Source organism: Tursiops truncatus, chromosome 18 (genome assembly GCF_011762595.2).
Source record: "Tursiops truncatus isolate mTurTru1 chromosome 18, mTurTru1.mat.Y, whole genome shotgun sequence".
Lineage (NCBI taxonomy): Eukaryota > Metazoa > Chordata > Mammalia > Artiodactyla > Delphinidae > Tursiops > Tursiops truncatus.
Genome location: NC_047051.1, coordinates 67,771,720 through 67,786,538, shown reverse-complemented (window position 1 = coordinate 67,786,538; position 14,819 = coordinate 67,771,720). Strand labels below are relative to the sequence as shown.

At 36.0% G+C, this 14,819-nt stretch overlaps 1 protein-coding gene across 8 annotated transcripts in view; it reads right to left on the bottom strand.

Annotated features, from left to right (window-relative positions):
* Positions 1-14,819, bottom strand: part of PCCA (propionyl-CoA carboxylase subunit alpha) — a 389,666-nt gene that overhangs the window by 200,060 nt on the left and 174,787 nt on the right. For all 8 annotated transcript variants that reach the window (XM_073795382.1, XM_019920938.3, XM_073795385.1 and 5 more), the window contains 4 exons: positions 13,957-14,100; positions 12,555-12,629; positions 8,293-8,361; positions 6,458-6,533 (listed from right to left, as the gene is read on the bottom strand). In XM_073795382.1, coding sequence (XP_073651483.1) covers positions 6,458-6,533; positions 8,293-8,361; positions 12,555-12,629; positions 13,957-14,100 — 364 coding nt within the window. The remainder of the gene's footprint in view (positions 1-6,457; positions 6,534-8,292; positions 8,362-12,554; positions 12,630-13,956; positions 14,101-14,819) is intronic.

Genomic DNA, 14,819 nt, shown 5'->3' with positions numbered 1-14,819 from the left:
TATACATATTTTATCTCTGCCTTGAGGGTATCCAGTAAAAATACTATTAAAAGTTATTTAGATTAGCTTTTTTTGTCCCCCTCCTTCAGCATGATTGTATTATTCATACAGTCCCGTCCATCTGTTTGTATTCCATTTTGAGTTTTTTCCACCAGAACATTAATGATTTTATTTATTTTAAAATATTAAAATGGATCTAAAAGTCAGAAATATACAAAAATGTATAATCAAAGAAGTCTTTCCCTTTCAGCCCATGTACTGCTTCCCATCCCCCAATCACTTCCACCAGATCGTCCCTCCACCTCCTACAGGTATGTCACCTTATTAGTTCTGGTCTTGTGTACATGTGTGTGCTTCCAAAACTGAGCAGATACATGTATATATTCTTATTTCTCCTAGTTGTCTGCCAATATCTATTTTCCTTTCCTTCCTTTAATAAGAGAAATGCTACACTCTACCTGAGGATATGGCCACCTTGTATCAACTACATCTCCCATTTTCCGAGCATCTAGGTATGACCACCTAGACTAACTACCAATAGGACAAGAGCAGAAATAAAGGGTGGTTTCTAGGTTATGCCCTGAAAAACAGTGAACGTGAACTCCCCTGTCCCTGCTCTCTTCCTGCTGAGGCTGGATGATGGGCATGAAAGCAGCCACTTTGGGCCCCAAAATGAAAACCATCTGCTGTGAATTTGTGAGTCACCCTACTGGCCGTTGACAACCCCTTTCTCAACTGTTACATCGAAGAGAAATTAAACTGTGTCTTTCTTAGGTCACTGTATTTTTGATTCTCACCGTCACAACTGCTTAGACTAGCTTAACCATGAAAGGTCTTCAGGTGGAAAGAAGACAGTGCATACCAGTAAATGAAGACAACAGTCAAGCAGGAAAAAAGGGGGCCTGAGAGAAAGTGGTATAAATCAGACTGCAGAGTCCATGCAGAGGCAATGGGAGGACACTAAAGCAGGGAAGTGATCACTGGCTTTGTACTTTAGAAAGATTATTCTGTGCATACTGAAGAATGGATTGATGTGGTAAAGAGTACTTGTAGAGAACCCAATCAGGAAGCTACTGCACTCATCCATGATATAGATAGTGTTGGCTTGGGACTACAGGGCCAGAGGAAAATAAACAGACTCAAAAGTTAACTAGATGAAGTGTACAGACCCAGCCCCCTCAGAATGCCTTTGAGACCATTTTCTGAGCCCAAGTGCTCACTGCTGTTACTTCAGGGACTCTGCATCCATTACAGGAAGTACAAGCTTCCCTGCCCATCCTCGGAACCTCAGATAACTCAACTACCTCCTCCCTCCCCAAACACCTGCTCCCTCTTTTCCAGGCCTTTCCACAATACCTTCTGAGAGCGCGCTCCATGATCAGTTGGGTCTACCACAGAGCCGGCATCTTCATGGGACATTCCAGTCACCTTCTTCCCTCAACTGAAATACTCAACGTCCTCAAGGACCTCACTTCTCCAGCAACCCTCACTGCCACTTACAAAACATTACCTCTTCTAATCCTTGGAAAAACTTCCGTTTCCTTGAGGTTTATTTTCTCTGGTCAGGAAAACCTTCTCCAATTCTCTGTCATCTATCAACATCCTTGCCACAGTGCAATACTCTCTAAAGAATTTATGTTACCCAACTCATGACCTTCCCTCTGCTCCTAACTCATACCACCTATGTGGATGATCCACACGACATTATCTCGGCTCTGTTCTTAGGATCTCATGTCAAATAATCTGTTCTTCCACTTTAGCCACCTGGTCCCATAATCACACCCTGAAATCACCTAGTGTTCAGTAACTGCACTACTTTCAAAATCACCAATTCAAAATACATCACTTTCCAACGGCAATCCCCATCTTTCCAGCTTATTTCCCAAGTGCCTTCTCTGGGCCAATACTGAAACTTCCAATCTAGAATGTAAGACATTCTACATGTCAACTGCCCCTGACTCTTCTGAAGAGTTAATGTTAAGACATACAAAGCAGGCAAGAAAATAAAGAGACATAACCAATATAAACTTTGATTGGACCATGCTGGGGCTAAAAAGCAGGTAAAAAACACACTGTGGGGAACAATTGAGGAAATTCCAATATGGACAGTACATTAGATGAGATTGCTGCTAATTTCCTTTGGTGAGATAATGGTATTGTGGTTTTGGAGGAACATAATCTTACCCTTAAGATGCATTCTGAAGTATTTAGGAGTGATATGTCATAACGTCTGAAACTTTCTGTCAAATAGTTCAGGGGAAAAAACAGGAGAGAAGGGTGAAGGGGAGGGAGAAGACAAAGAAAGGAAGAGATGGAGTAAAAAAGCAAATGTAGAAAAGTTTAACAATTCATCTAGATGAAGCGTGTACCAATGTGCAAAGTACTATCCATTCATCTTTTCTCTAGGTTTGAAAATGCCTAAAATTTAAAAGTCTGGGGGCTATGTATCAAGAACCACCTCCCTCTTTTGAGCTAAAAAAAATCATATATATTTCAATATAATGTGTATATATCCACGTCTTTCTCTGTGCTCATCCAAACATAACTAAAAATATTTTAGGACAAGAAGGTTTTAACTAAAAGCTTGAATTACTCTCCAAACTGCTTTTCTACTTTAATGATACATACAGACATGACTTCAAGTCACAGCTGCACAGTATTTTATAATGAAGATATGTCCATTTGGTGGACACTGCGGCTGGTCAGAATTTTGGCTACTACAAACAAGGCTGCTGTAAATGTCCTTGTAAACAGCATCTCACAATTCAGTCTTTTAACACTATAGGGTAGATTCCCAAAAACTGAACAGCTAGGTGAAAGGACATGTACTTTTAACACTTAGTGCCAGTTTATTTTCCCAGAAGACACCAGTAGGTCATACTTCAGAGATGCCTGAGTGTGCCCATCACCTTTACTTCACCAACATGGTAAGTTACCAGTCTTTTTAAAAATACTGCTCCTCTGAGGAGTCGTTTTAAGGAAGCACAAGTAAAATATTCTCAAAAGAGTCACCTATGAGTCCTAAAGCAGTACTCACATTACTTTCAAAGGACAAAAAGGGAGAGGTGTGAAAAGAAAGATACCCTCTCCACCTCTGAATTCCCACTCTACTTTTTCACTCCACTATTATGGCACCTATGAATTTATATTACACTTATCTTATGTATTTTCCATACCAAGTATACTAGAAACTCTTTGAAATAAAGATAGTATCTCTCACTTATTCATTCACTCATTCAACAAATATTAATCACCTACCATGTATCAGGAACTGCTAAGCACCAGTAATACACAAATAAACAAGATAAACACCATCACTGCCCTCATGTACCTAATACTCTTATGGGATAATCCAACATTTAGCAATTAATTAAACAACTAATGCTTTAATTACAGTTATGGTAAATGCTTTGAATAAGGCAGTAGAACGGGGGGCAATGAAAGCATATAACTCAGCACACAGTACTGGGAATGGCCTAAAATGGGCTTTCAATATGGCTTATTATCCACGGTTTAATAAATTTCACATAACACCAACTGACTGATAATGATTTATGACATACAGTTTTTAAACCTGTGGTTTTGCAACTGTAATGAGAGAGGGAGAAAAGAAGATGGGAACTAAGGTTACTGAACTCTACAAGGCAGTACTGTTGCCAAGCCCTTCTACATACCGAACCTCATTTAATCCTCACCACTAATTTATAAGGCAGAGACTCGCACTCTATCTCTTCAATGTGGAGTGTGAGATTCAGAGACACATAGTTACTAAATGGCATCCAGGACAGGATATGAATCCAGGCCTGTCTGATTTCTTTCTATTCTATCACAGTAAATCAAAGGTAGAAATTTCAGACCAAGCCTGGAAAAATCTATCTGCACAGTAAAATATATCTTGCTTTACACGTGATATATTTAAAGTTAGGAGAATAATAGCAAGCCTGCTTTGTATTTAAGTCACTGAATTAAAAAATATAGTAACTTGTGTACTTATACATAAAGTATAATAAGTAAATTAGTGGAAAACATGTTCATTTAAAAATATATATATATGGGGCTTCCCTGGTGGCACAGTGGTTGAGAGTCTGCCTGCCGATGCAGGGGACATGGGTTCGTGCCCCAGTCCGGGAAGATCCCACATGCTGTGGAGCGGCTAGGCCCGTGAGCCATGGCCACTGAGCCTGGACATCTGGAGCCTGTGCTCTGCAACGGGAGAGGCCACAACAGTGAGAGGCCCGCGTATTGCAAAAAAAAAAAAAAAAAAAAAAAAGAAGGTGTATTCTGTAAATATAAAGGAATATTCCTTTCAGAAGCCAGACACAGTAGAAGAAAAACTTTTAGGTGGGACCAATGCTAATTTAATATTTTGACAAACTGCCCATATGCCATGCCACTATGTTATACCAAATCAAAGTTTAATAGAGATACGACACGACAAAATATTCTTACTCAGATTGACTATCTCAGATTCATGAATTTACCACTCAAGCTCATTAGAATGAAACCTAAATTAACCACCAACTAATAATTCAACAACCACAATAAAAAATTCAATGATAGGGTGGGGGCAGCAGGGGGAACATATAGAAAACTCTTACAAATACTTTAAAAGCCTCTGGGAATAATCTTGCCAAGTGCCTTGTTTATGTCTATGTACTATGTATAGTTAAGCACGCACGCGCGCGCGCGCACACACACACACACACACCCGAATTAAATGTGTGTTCCAAACATGCACAAGAATAATTTTGTGGCAATATTATTTCCGTAGGGCAATAAACCTCTCAAGGCCTACTTAACCAATGTACAGCTAAAATATGCATCTGCTGCTTACGGTAGAACACAGCAGGGTTATAAAACCAGAAAATACTCTACCGTTAAGGCTAAAAAGGAGCTAGAGAAATAGCCAGAAAGAATGTGAAGGGAAATTTTCAAATTCTAAGAGGCTCTGGATGTTAATGGTACTTCTTAAAATTACACCTAGGTTCACTTGAAAGCTTTCCTTTCGTGGATGGAGGTGAATCACTAGCACATGAGATTAGATACAATCACCATCACTAATTAACAGATGGGAAGAAAAGAGGGTGACAGTAAAAGGGAAGGGAGGGAAGAAAGTTCTCCTGACCTAACAAAAGAAAAGCTGGAAGAGAAAACATGATGACAAGTGAGGATTGCATGACTTATCTACCAACAGATGAAAATTAGCAGGGCAAGGTAGATGTGTAAAAATAGAGTCACTAAATTGTCCTGGGCCGCTATTGCCCAAACTGTTCACTGCACAAAGGAAGTTGGTCAAAGGGGCAAAGTAAGGGTTTGATATGCTCCATTGCTAAGCTGGGCTCCCTGTCTCAGGGCTGGAGACATCCAGAGAACAGAGCACTTTTTCTAATTCACACGAAGTTGCAGTCACTTGTCAAGACTTTCAACCTATGGGCTGTATCCACTCAAAAGGAGGCTTTTTGAAATTGCAGAATAGCTCCACGTGGGCTTGAAACAGGCTGGGTAGTCATACCCCACCACCGTCCCACCTTTCAGCCTCCAAAATATAGCCTCTCAGCCTCACTGCTATATTTAGTGAGCCAGAAAAGAGCCAAACTATACAGCCAGTCTTTCTTACGGATGTTCTTAGACCCACAGTATTCATTCACAATTCAAAGTGAACTTATATTTCACACTTTAAATTTGATATTAAACTCCATTATTCTGAAGCTGATGTTAATTTATGTTGGGCTAAAGTAAAATGATCTTTTCATTACTAATGAAAGTTGCTAATAAAATTTATACTGTAATTTACTCCTTAAGGGAAATAAGTATAACTTTAATTATTTAAATTTAATGGCTCCTCCTAATACCAATATCACTACACACCCTAAAGGCTTGTAGGATCACACTTTGTTACACATTAGAATTATCCTGTATGTACGTGAGGTAAGAGAATTGCATTTGCTAGAAAATATTTTATAGTTTGCTCTAATTCAAAGAAGCAAAGAACCATTCCCTCTACTCTCAAAGTAGTCAAATGTGGGTCACTATGGTTTAAATCTCCATACATTTTTAAGTTTCAAACCTCAAAACTATACAAAAACACAAAGACAATAATATAGCAAATTGGCTGTCAAGCTGCACTAGACAATAAAAGACTCCAGAATGAAGAGTCTATAAAATACTAAGTGCGCATCCAGGAAAAGTCATCAATCATAAGTTTAATTAAATAACTTAATTTCAGATGTATATGGAAAGTATATGATTGCTACAGAAAATTAAATACCTATTCTTAATTAGTATGTCAGTTTAATTCAAGCTTTTATTTCTATTTAAACGCATAGTAAGCAAATGTTCTATCGAATTCTCTAATAAATAAATTCTCTAAATAAATTCTCTAATAAATAAATCTTCAAGCTGTTTTCTAGACCTGGACTCAAGGTATAATAACATAACCTCAAATGTTTGTTTTTACCTCGAATAACATAATTATCCAGTGCATCTTCCATTCTTTTCAGTGCTTCCCTTCTATCAGAACCATATGTGATTAACTAAAAGCAAGCAAACAAACAAAGCAGTTTATATAGATATAGATCTATCTATCTGTAAGTCAAACATTTCATCCTAGTAAAAATTAAAATATTTCATAACAGATTTCCAGAAAATATTTTGAAATTTCACAGTGGTTCAGTTTTTAGTACAAACTACGTCAATTAAGATTTTTTAAGTAAACAAATATTAGAATCAAGCTATTTCAGACTTTTCTCCAAGATTTCACTATCACAGAAAAGAGCTATTTGAGGTAAACCAAAATGTAACAAAAACAAGCATATAAAAATTTAAGACGAAAGATATCAAAATTGTGAACATTTAGGATGGGATATAAACATCTGGGATAGTGGAGGATTAGGCAAGATTTGTTTTTTCTCTCCCTTCAAGTATGATGCCCTGAATAGCTAATTTTACACATAATATAGCCCAGAAGCAAAGGGTTCTTATATTGGAAAAACAGAAAGATCTTACTGTTCTATATGATTTTGTGCCTATTTATATGTGTTAGACCTTTTATAAATTAGCAATAAGAACTATTCGTAAAATATTTTTCTGGTTACTATGTTAGTCAATCTATAGTTTCCAATTTTTTGGTACATTTAATTAGCTGTTCAATAACAAGCCAGGTTGAAAATTAATTTGCAGACCATTTTTCTGAACAGAAATGTATTCATCTAAAAATGGAACCCTATATCTATAATATTTTATTGTATTTTTTATTTTTTAATTAAATAGTATTTCTCTAACAAACAAAATACCTAAAGTTCACTTTAACAATATTAGTATAAAAACTTAAGTGAAAAAAGAAAAATGAAGAAGTGGGTTGTTTACTACAACTACATAAAAAAGTACACTTGGAAGAAAGAAAAATCTTAAGACATAGGAGTTGGGAATTCCCTGGTGGTCCAGTGGTTAGGACTCCGAGCTTTCACTGCTGGGGCCCGGGTTCAGTCCCTAGTCAGGAAACCTAAGATCCCGCAAGCCACTCGTCATGGTCAAAAAAAAAAAAAAAAAAAGAAAGAAAAGGAAAAAGAAATAGGGGTTTTAGTAAAGAAGTCATCCTTCAATACAGGTCTATCACTTTAGAAAAAATAGGATATTCTAAATAAAATCCAGTTTCAACCACTATAGTAAGAATTTTACACTTTATAAGATCATAAGATTTGAAAATGTCAAAAGATCTAAAATTTTAAGTAGAACTGGTTAATATATTCTGGAAAGTCAAATTTCAAAAAGGGAGCAAAAAGATATCTTATAGTCTTACACAAAATTTAATTATCTTAAATCTACATAAGTAATTAGTAATTCATAAAAACTGAAGAGAAAAGGTGAAAAGTCCTTTAACAAACACAGCCTATCACCTCAACTCCTTGACATAACCTGCATTCATACTTTCATCTTGGACAATGTTCACTGGCCAGAAAGCAAGGTAACTCCTCCCTGCAGTGGACTGGGTTGGTGCCACTGGTTAGCTAAGCTTGTTACTGTGGCGACTGGGGTGATGGGGTGATGGGGTGATTTCACTGGGGAGGAGAGAGTGTTGCCAACTAACATAATGTCGAAATTTCTCTTAAGAGAAAGAAAAGCTGCTCAGTTTTCACTTTTCCATCAGTGGCCATCATTATTTGTTTAATTATAGCACATGATTCAGATAAAGTACCCATTCCAGACTTTTTCTTTTCCCAGACTTTTAAATTATATATGTCCATTGTCTCTTCAGAAGAAAACTGAAAGAAATCATTAAGAAGTCGAACTAACTTTTGAAATCATTGGATCATAATAAATGCTAATATCACTTCCTGGTTGGATGCCACTATCAACCCGGACCTGGGAGGAAGAAAGAAAAGAAAAGAAAGTTCATATTGTGAAGCTATCTTTCTAACAACAAATTTAATTCCCATGAAGCAGATGGATAATTTCAATCTCAAATAACATTTCAGCTCCCAGTAAGTAGAATAACAATCTAAAAATATAGAGAGACCAAACTATCTTGATCTATTATTATACAGTACAACACATATTTTTTTGTTCTCCCACTAAACAAAGGAACTAAGAAAGAGCAAAAAAACCCCCAAACAAACAAACAAACAAAACTTTATACATCACTTTCGTGGGATGTGTTTGTAGCTATTTGATGGTGCCTTCCAACTGAAGGAGAGCATGAACGATGCCCCTTCTAATCACACTCCCCACTCTACTCTTCCGAGAGTTCCAGTGCGGACCCCAGTCAAGCCATGCAGCAGGACTCTCATCAGCTCCATAGGAACACTGGTCCTGTGGCTTTCATGTCTGTAACACTTTCCTTTTTTGCCTCACCCTCTCAACTGTAAAATGTGGGTTTTTTTCTGTTACTGTTAGTCCCCCGAGACTTTAATGTTTATACAGCTTTTCTCATGGCTTTCCTTTGTAAGGACACAGCCCCAATTAGAGTTCTGATTTTGTGATTTTCACGGGGGAAAAAAAAATAGCACAAGTTCAAAATATTCTTTTGAAGAAACTGATTGCTGTTAACCAGCCAACAAGTTAGTTAGTACATCACTGATTCTTGTTTTCATCTCCCTGTTTGATACCAGCAGTAAGGCACAGAGGTTAGCCATGTAAAACTTTAAAATGAGCAGTTGCTGAGGATGAAATATTTGTTAAATTATTGTGCTTAAGTTTTGGAATCTAGAGTATTTAAAAGCTAATCAAAATAGTTAAGATAGTCCAGCATGTCCTAGGGGGTTTGAGGATAGAAGAATTTAATGGAAGCTGCTAGAACAGCAGGACTTTGATGCCCAACATGGTAAAGGGGTGGGAAGAGAAGAGCAAAGCTCACATAGCTCTTCACCTGTGGGAAGAAGCCTTCCTAATAAACAGCAGCTCATCTGTCTGCAGCAAGGCAGAAAAAGGTCAACACAGCGGCTGTTAGGCCTTTAATATTTTAATTTAGGCAATTATCAAGGGACCACATGTAGAACCTCTTGTCTAGGATATCCACATGAGGGTTCGATGATGGCTTTATTATACGATGACATCAAAAGATTAGCCACAGTTTCTCTTAAAAAAAAAATCATACTACTGTTATTCTCTTCGTAAGGTTTTAGAAGATAACATTGTCACATACCCAGAATGCTTTTATTTCTGTATTTGCAAATAACTCATGAAAAAATATGGATATTTATATTTGCATTCATATTCATATATGAAAATCATTCTAAATGAAAATCATTCGGTGTACTTAAAACACATATTTGGCTTTCTATTTTCTGAAAACACACTTCAGGACATCAACTGAAGTTCTATGAAATTCACAGTGTTTATAAAATCTAGAAAAGAATTAATGGGGCAGCTGTGAAAGCAATATCATAATCTACCTCCTAGATACATTTAAATTGCCCCAAAATGACAACTGGTGATCAAGTTACATAACAGAAAAGACATCTCTGAACTTGCATTTTTTTAATTGTAGTAGCAAAAAGTTAAAGAGCTAATTTTACCACCATGTATTATTTAAAACCATAGCATGCTTGCTAAAGCTGTGTTTAAAACTGAGATTGGTACAAGTTCTAAAACTTCTGACTTAAAACATATGCTACTATTTGCTACATAAACTGCTACAAAGCTAGTGTGGAACTTTGATGTTCAACCCACTAGTAAAATAACAGACAATAAAGAATATTTTTTTACATTCTCCTATAGTAACTTAAAACTTTAGTTACCTTGAATAACACCACCCTAAAAGTTAAGGGCTCTTAGATATAACTATGTCTTTGTTATTTAATAAAATTATCATCACAGAAGGTATGTCATTTTAATTTAAAAATATATACGGTAAAATAAAGATGTATTAAATATAATCAACACATATCTTTGTATAAGCAAATCAACATTTCCAATTTAAAACTAACAAAGCATGAAAAACTGACTTACAATTTACTGTCTATGCAGCTTTTTCCAAATGATAATCAGAATTCAAAAAAATGTCTAACAAATGAATTAAAATTAAGTCTCCATTCCTCCACTGAAACAAAGCCTATACCAAAAAATATATTTTAGCTTTTGCACTAAAAGCTTTAAGAATAAAGTCAAGTGGAATTGTAACCAAATTTCTAAGCAGAAAAAAAATTGCAGTCTGAAAATAACAAATTTACAAAATACAGTGATCAAAGATAAGAAAATCTTCATCTTTGCCACATAAGCTAATAGGAGGCTTAGAGAAGAATGTGAAAAACACAAACCAGAAGTTAACTCTGAAGTATGTATTCCTGTGATCAAAAACGGTTAAGAGCTGCAAAGGATCTCCTGAGTTAAAACTAATCTTGTTTAAGAAGGCAAGGAAGAGAAACTACCACCACCACCACCCAAGCACCTGTGTATGAGTCTCAAACCACTGCTCGGAAACCTCGGGCATAATTTAAATGTCTTTCTTCACACAGTGGACCCTGTGAAACTATCAGCCAGCTCCCACCCTTCATTCTTGATTCACCTCTCCCCCTCAGCACAACTCCCAGCCCGCCATGTCTACCTGACAAGTGACAGCCCAATCTGATTAAATGCTTCCAAGGGAGGGGACTCATGGGCCTCCATGACAGGCCAAAAGTGATCACCATGGAGATACATAATTACAGCTGTCAGCGCATCTACTGTCCTGCTGACATCAATTTGATTGCTCCCAGCAATAATGATAGACAAAGCTTAGTGTGCACTCTCCCGCACCCAATCACTTTATCTATTCCTTGGTCCATTTAGCTGACATGCAACATTCACACAAGCAAATAACAGCAGTAAGCAGAACATTTAAGGCATTTTAATTGTTTTTTCTTTCTATGGATGGCTCACAACTGCAAATGTTATTACATAAAGCTCCTGCTGCAGCATTAATTGAAGAAAGATTTGGTGGGACAAAGACTGTAGGGGGTACAGTTTGTCCATTATCACTTGTACTGTCAACAGGTCTCACGTTTGAAAATTGCAAATTGCAAAAACTTGCGAGGGCAAAATGTTTGACATCCTGTTAGCTATTACAACATGGTGAAAACTTCTAACAACTAGAGTAATCACTATGAATTCTTATTTAATACTTTTTTGTTTGATTAAAAAAATGTTTAGATATGTCCCTATGATACTTGTTTTCTCATCTGCTATTTAACGTCACATAATGCCTGTTAAATCTTTACAATTTTTCTTCTGCCTTCAGGCTTTGAACACAGCATGGAGTCTCTGAGCTTAGAAAGGGTCAAGTCCCTTTAGAAAGCACATGGGCAAAAACAATTTAAAAAGTGAAATAAATCATATATCCAATAACATCTTCAAATTTAGAATTCTTCCTGTAATCTTTCACCATCTTCATGCCAGTAATCAAACTGAATGATCATATTCACAGATGGTACAGCCTTGTCATCCACTAGCTAACATAATGTCATATATATATGCACTTATTACCTTGATTAAGATGAAGGGTATGTCCTTGTTCTTTTTATGCAACACAAACTATTTAAAGAACAGCTATTAAACACAGAAGAAGTACAAATACAGTGGACAGTGCTCACTTTTCTTTAACTGGTGTACATAATACGCACTTCTTAAAGTCTTTGACACTTAATAGAAACAGGTACATTTTGTTTTCCTTAATCTATTTAGATTAACGAGCTGATTTTGTGCTTGATTTCTTGACATCTGACTATACAGGGAAGCAGGATTAGATTTACTGAAAAGATTAAATTGTAACACAGAAATGTCATTTCCCATTCTTAGGATTCTATGAATCTTCTTCATTACGATTTTCAGAAGAATTGGGAACACTGTAAACTATCATTTATTTAGAAGTCAGATGTCTCCAGACTTCCCCTGTTAGGTGAATTCTGACTTTCCTGAACATCATACAGTACAAAATATGAAAAAACAAAAAACTGTGATTCCCCATGAATTTCACTTGTCATCCAATTTACACCCTTTGGTGTTGACATGCTTTAACATAAAAGTGTGACATAAATCAAGATTTTTAACCCCTCACTTGATATTACAGCTTAATGACTTACACCAGGTAGATGCAGTGGTTCTTGGTACTGAGACAATCTCCCAATAGACGGTAAACCAAAAGACTTGTAGGGGTCCTGAAAGTTCAAAGGACAGGAAGCACAGTCTTTGAAATATAAATCAGCACAAGTAAGGTTAAATATTTATACAATGAAGAAGCATTTATAGGCCTATTTACCAAATCACAGATTTCAGAATATTACTGTCTTATCCTCACGTTAGACAACTTAGAAATGTATTTAAAAATCAAACAGAACTGTAACCAGAATTTAGCCTGACCTTGATCATACTTTATTGAAATTGGTAAAATTCCAGCTTTCTATAAATCTTCTTAGAATGCCTTGGGCAAAAATAAAATAACCTAGGAGCTACATCAAAACATACTCAAGTTCAGAACAACAAATGTAGTGCACTAAAGATATTTGTTTTTCTTACTCTCAAAACAGCTCACATATGGTAAAATTTGAGCATTTTAGTTCTTCAAACAAAGACCTGAAAAGTAACTTTGCATGTGCGACTAGATATATGCTCCATTTGTAAATATCTTAGATCAGAATAAATAGTAAGTTCAGTGTTATAACAATAGGAAAGAAAAGAATACCACTTAAAATATAATATAACCAAGCCATAGATATTTCTCAAGATCCTTAAAAAAATTTCAAAAAAAATTCCAGAATTTTTAAACACAGATAACTACTAATTTGTTTTTTATTTTACAGATAGGCTTCGATGTCTAAAAGTAAAAGATGGTATAAATGTTTCCTTGCATTTTTGTTTTAACCATTTGAAAAAAAGCATTTTCAGATGCTGACTGCTTTATCTGATTAATTATAATATTAAAGTATTAAACTGAGAGTTTTTGAGTTAAATCCATAATTAAAACTATGAATTGAAGCTTTGCAATTTAAATTTTAGTTGTTATTTTTACATAATCATAAGAGATAAAATTATTAGGGAAAAAACTGTTGGAAAAAATTTAAACACTGAATTAACAACTGATGTGTAACTAAGGTAGCTCTTTAAAACACAAACACACACACACAAACACACACAGAAACAAATGCCCCTTTTCATTTCGAATGTGGTTTGAAAATAAGCAAAAACAAAAACCATGGTCCATTCAAGCACAATATTTAACTAATGCTTTCTTTCTCCTTAAACTGATTAGTAGCTATTCCTCCAACCAGAAAAAAACACATGAAAATTAATTAAACGCAATCCTTTAAAACTATTTTGAGTTACATTAAAATGATCTAACCTGTTTTTCTGGTTCATTTCTGGATTACATAATCAAATCCTTGACACAAGGTATAAAATCCTAAGTTTACCTTGTTGTTTAGCTATATGTGGTCCCATAACTCAGGACACAACCACCATCCTTCCTCCCAACATCATTCATTTTACCTCGGCATAAACCCGACATTCAACTGCCCAGCCGTTGATGGGAATATCAGCTTGTTTGTGCCTGAGAGGGTAACCCTTGGCAACACGGATCATTTCTTGGACTAGGTCCAGGCCAGTAATGCATTCTGTGACAGGATGCTCAACCTGCAAGGCCAAGATGTGCCAGTCAACAGTTGTAGGAAAAGGTAAATAAACAGAAATAAGCAAGAACAATATCAATAATTTCTGGGTAAAATGAGGTTAATTATATTTAATATTCAATCATATTTGACTATTTAAAAAAATTTTATTTTATTTTATTTTTCGGCTGCACTGGGTCTTAGTTGTGGCACGCGGGACCTTCAGTTGGGGCACGCATACTTCTTAGTTGTGGCACACATGCAGGATCTAGTTCCCAGACCAGGGATCAAATCCGGGCCCCGTGCACTGGGAACGCACTGGATTGGTGGTCTTATCCACTGGACCACCAAGGAAGTCCCCATATTTGACTTTAAAACGATCTAAGAGAATAAAATTAAAGAATCAACACCATATAGTACAAAGCTGGGTAAGAAAAATGACACCCCAAAATTATTTGTAAACTATCTGTACTACTTTTCCCAGTTTTTATTTAGATGTGGTCCAACAATGTTTAACACTTTTAATTTTGAAACTAATTCTTACCTGAAAATTACATATTTAGATACAATCCTCAATGTGGCTGATAATCAACCTATTCTGCTACACTTAGCATGGCATCTATAGAGGCAGCTTATGATTTTCCAAAGCACTAATCTCTTCTGAGTTTCACCCACTTGCATGCTTTCACTAACCTGTCCTGACAAGCAACCAGACTAGTGTACTCTTACATCAAGGCAGCATAG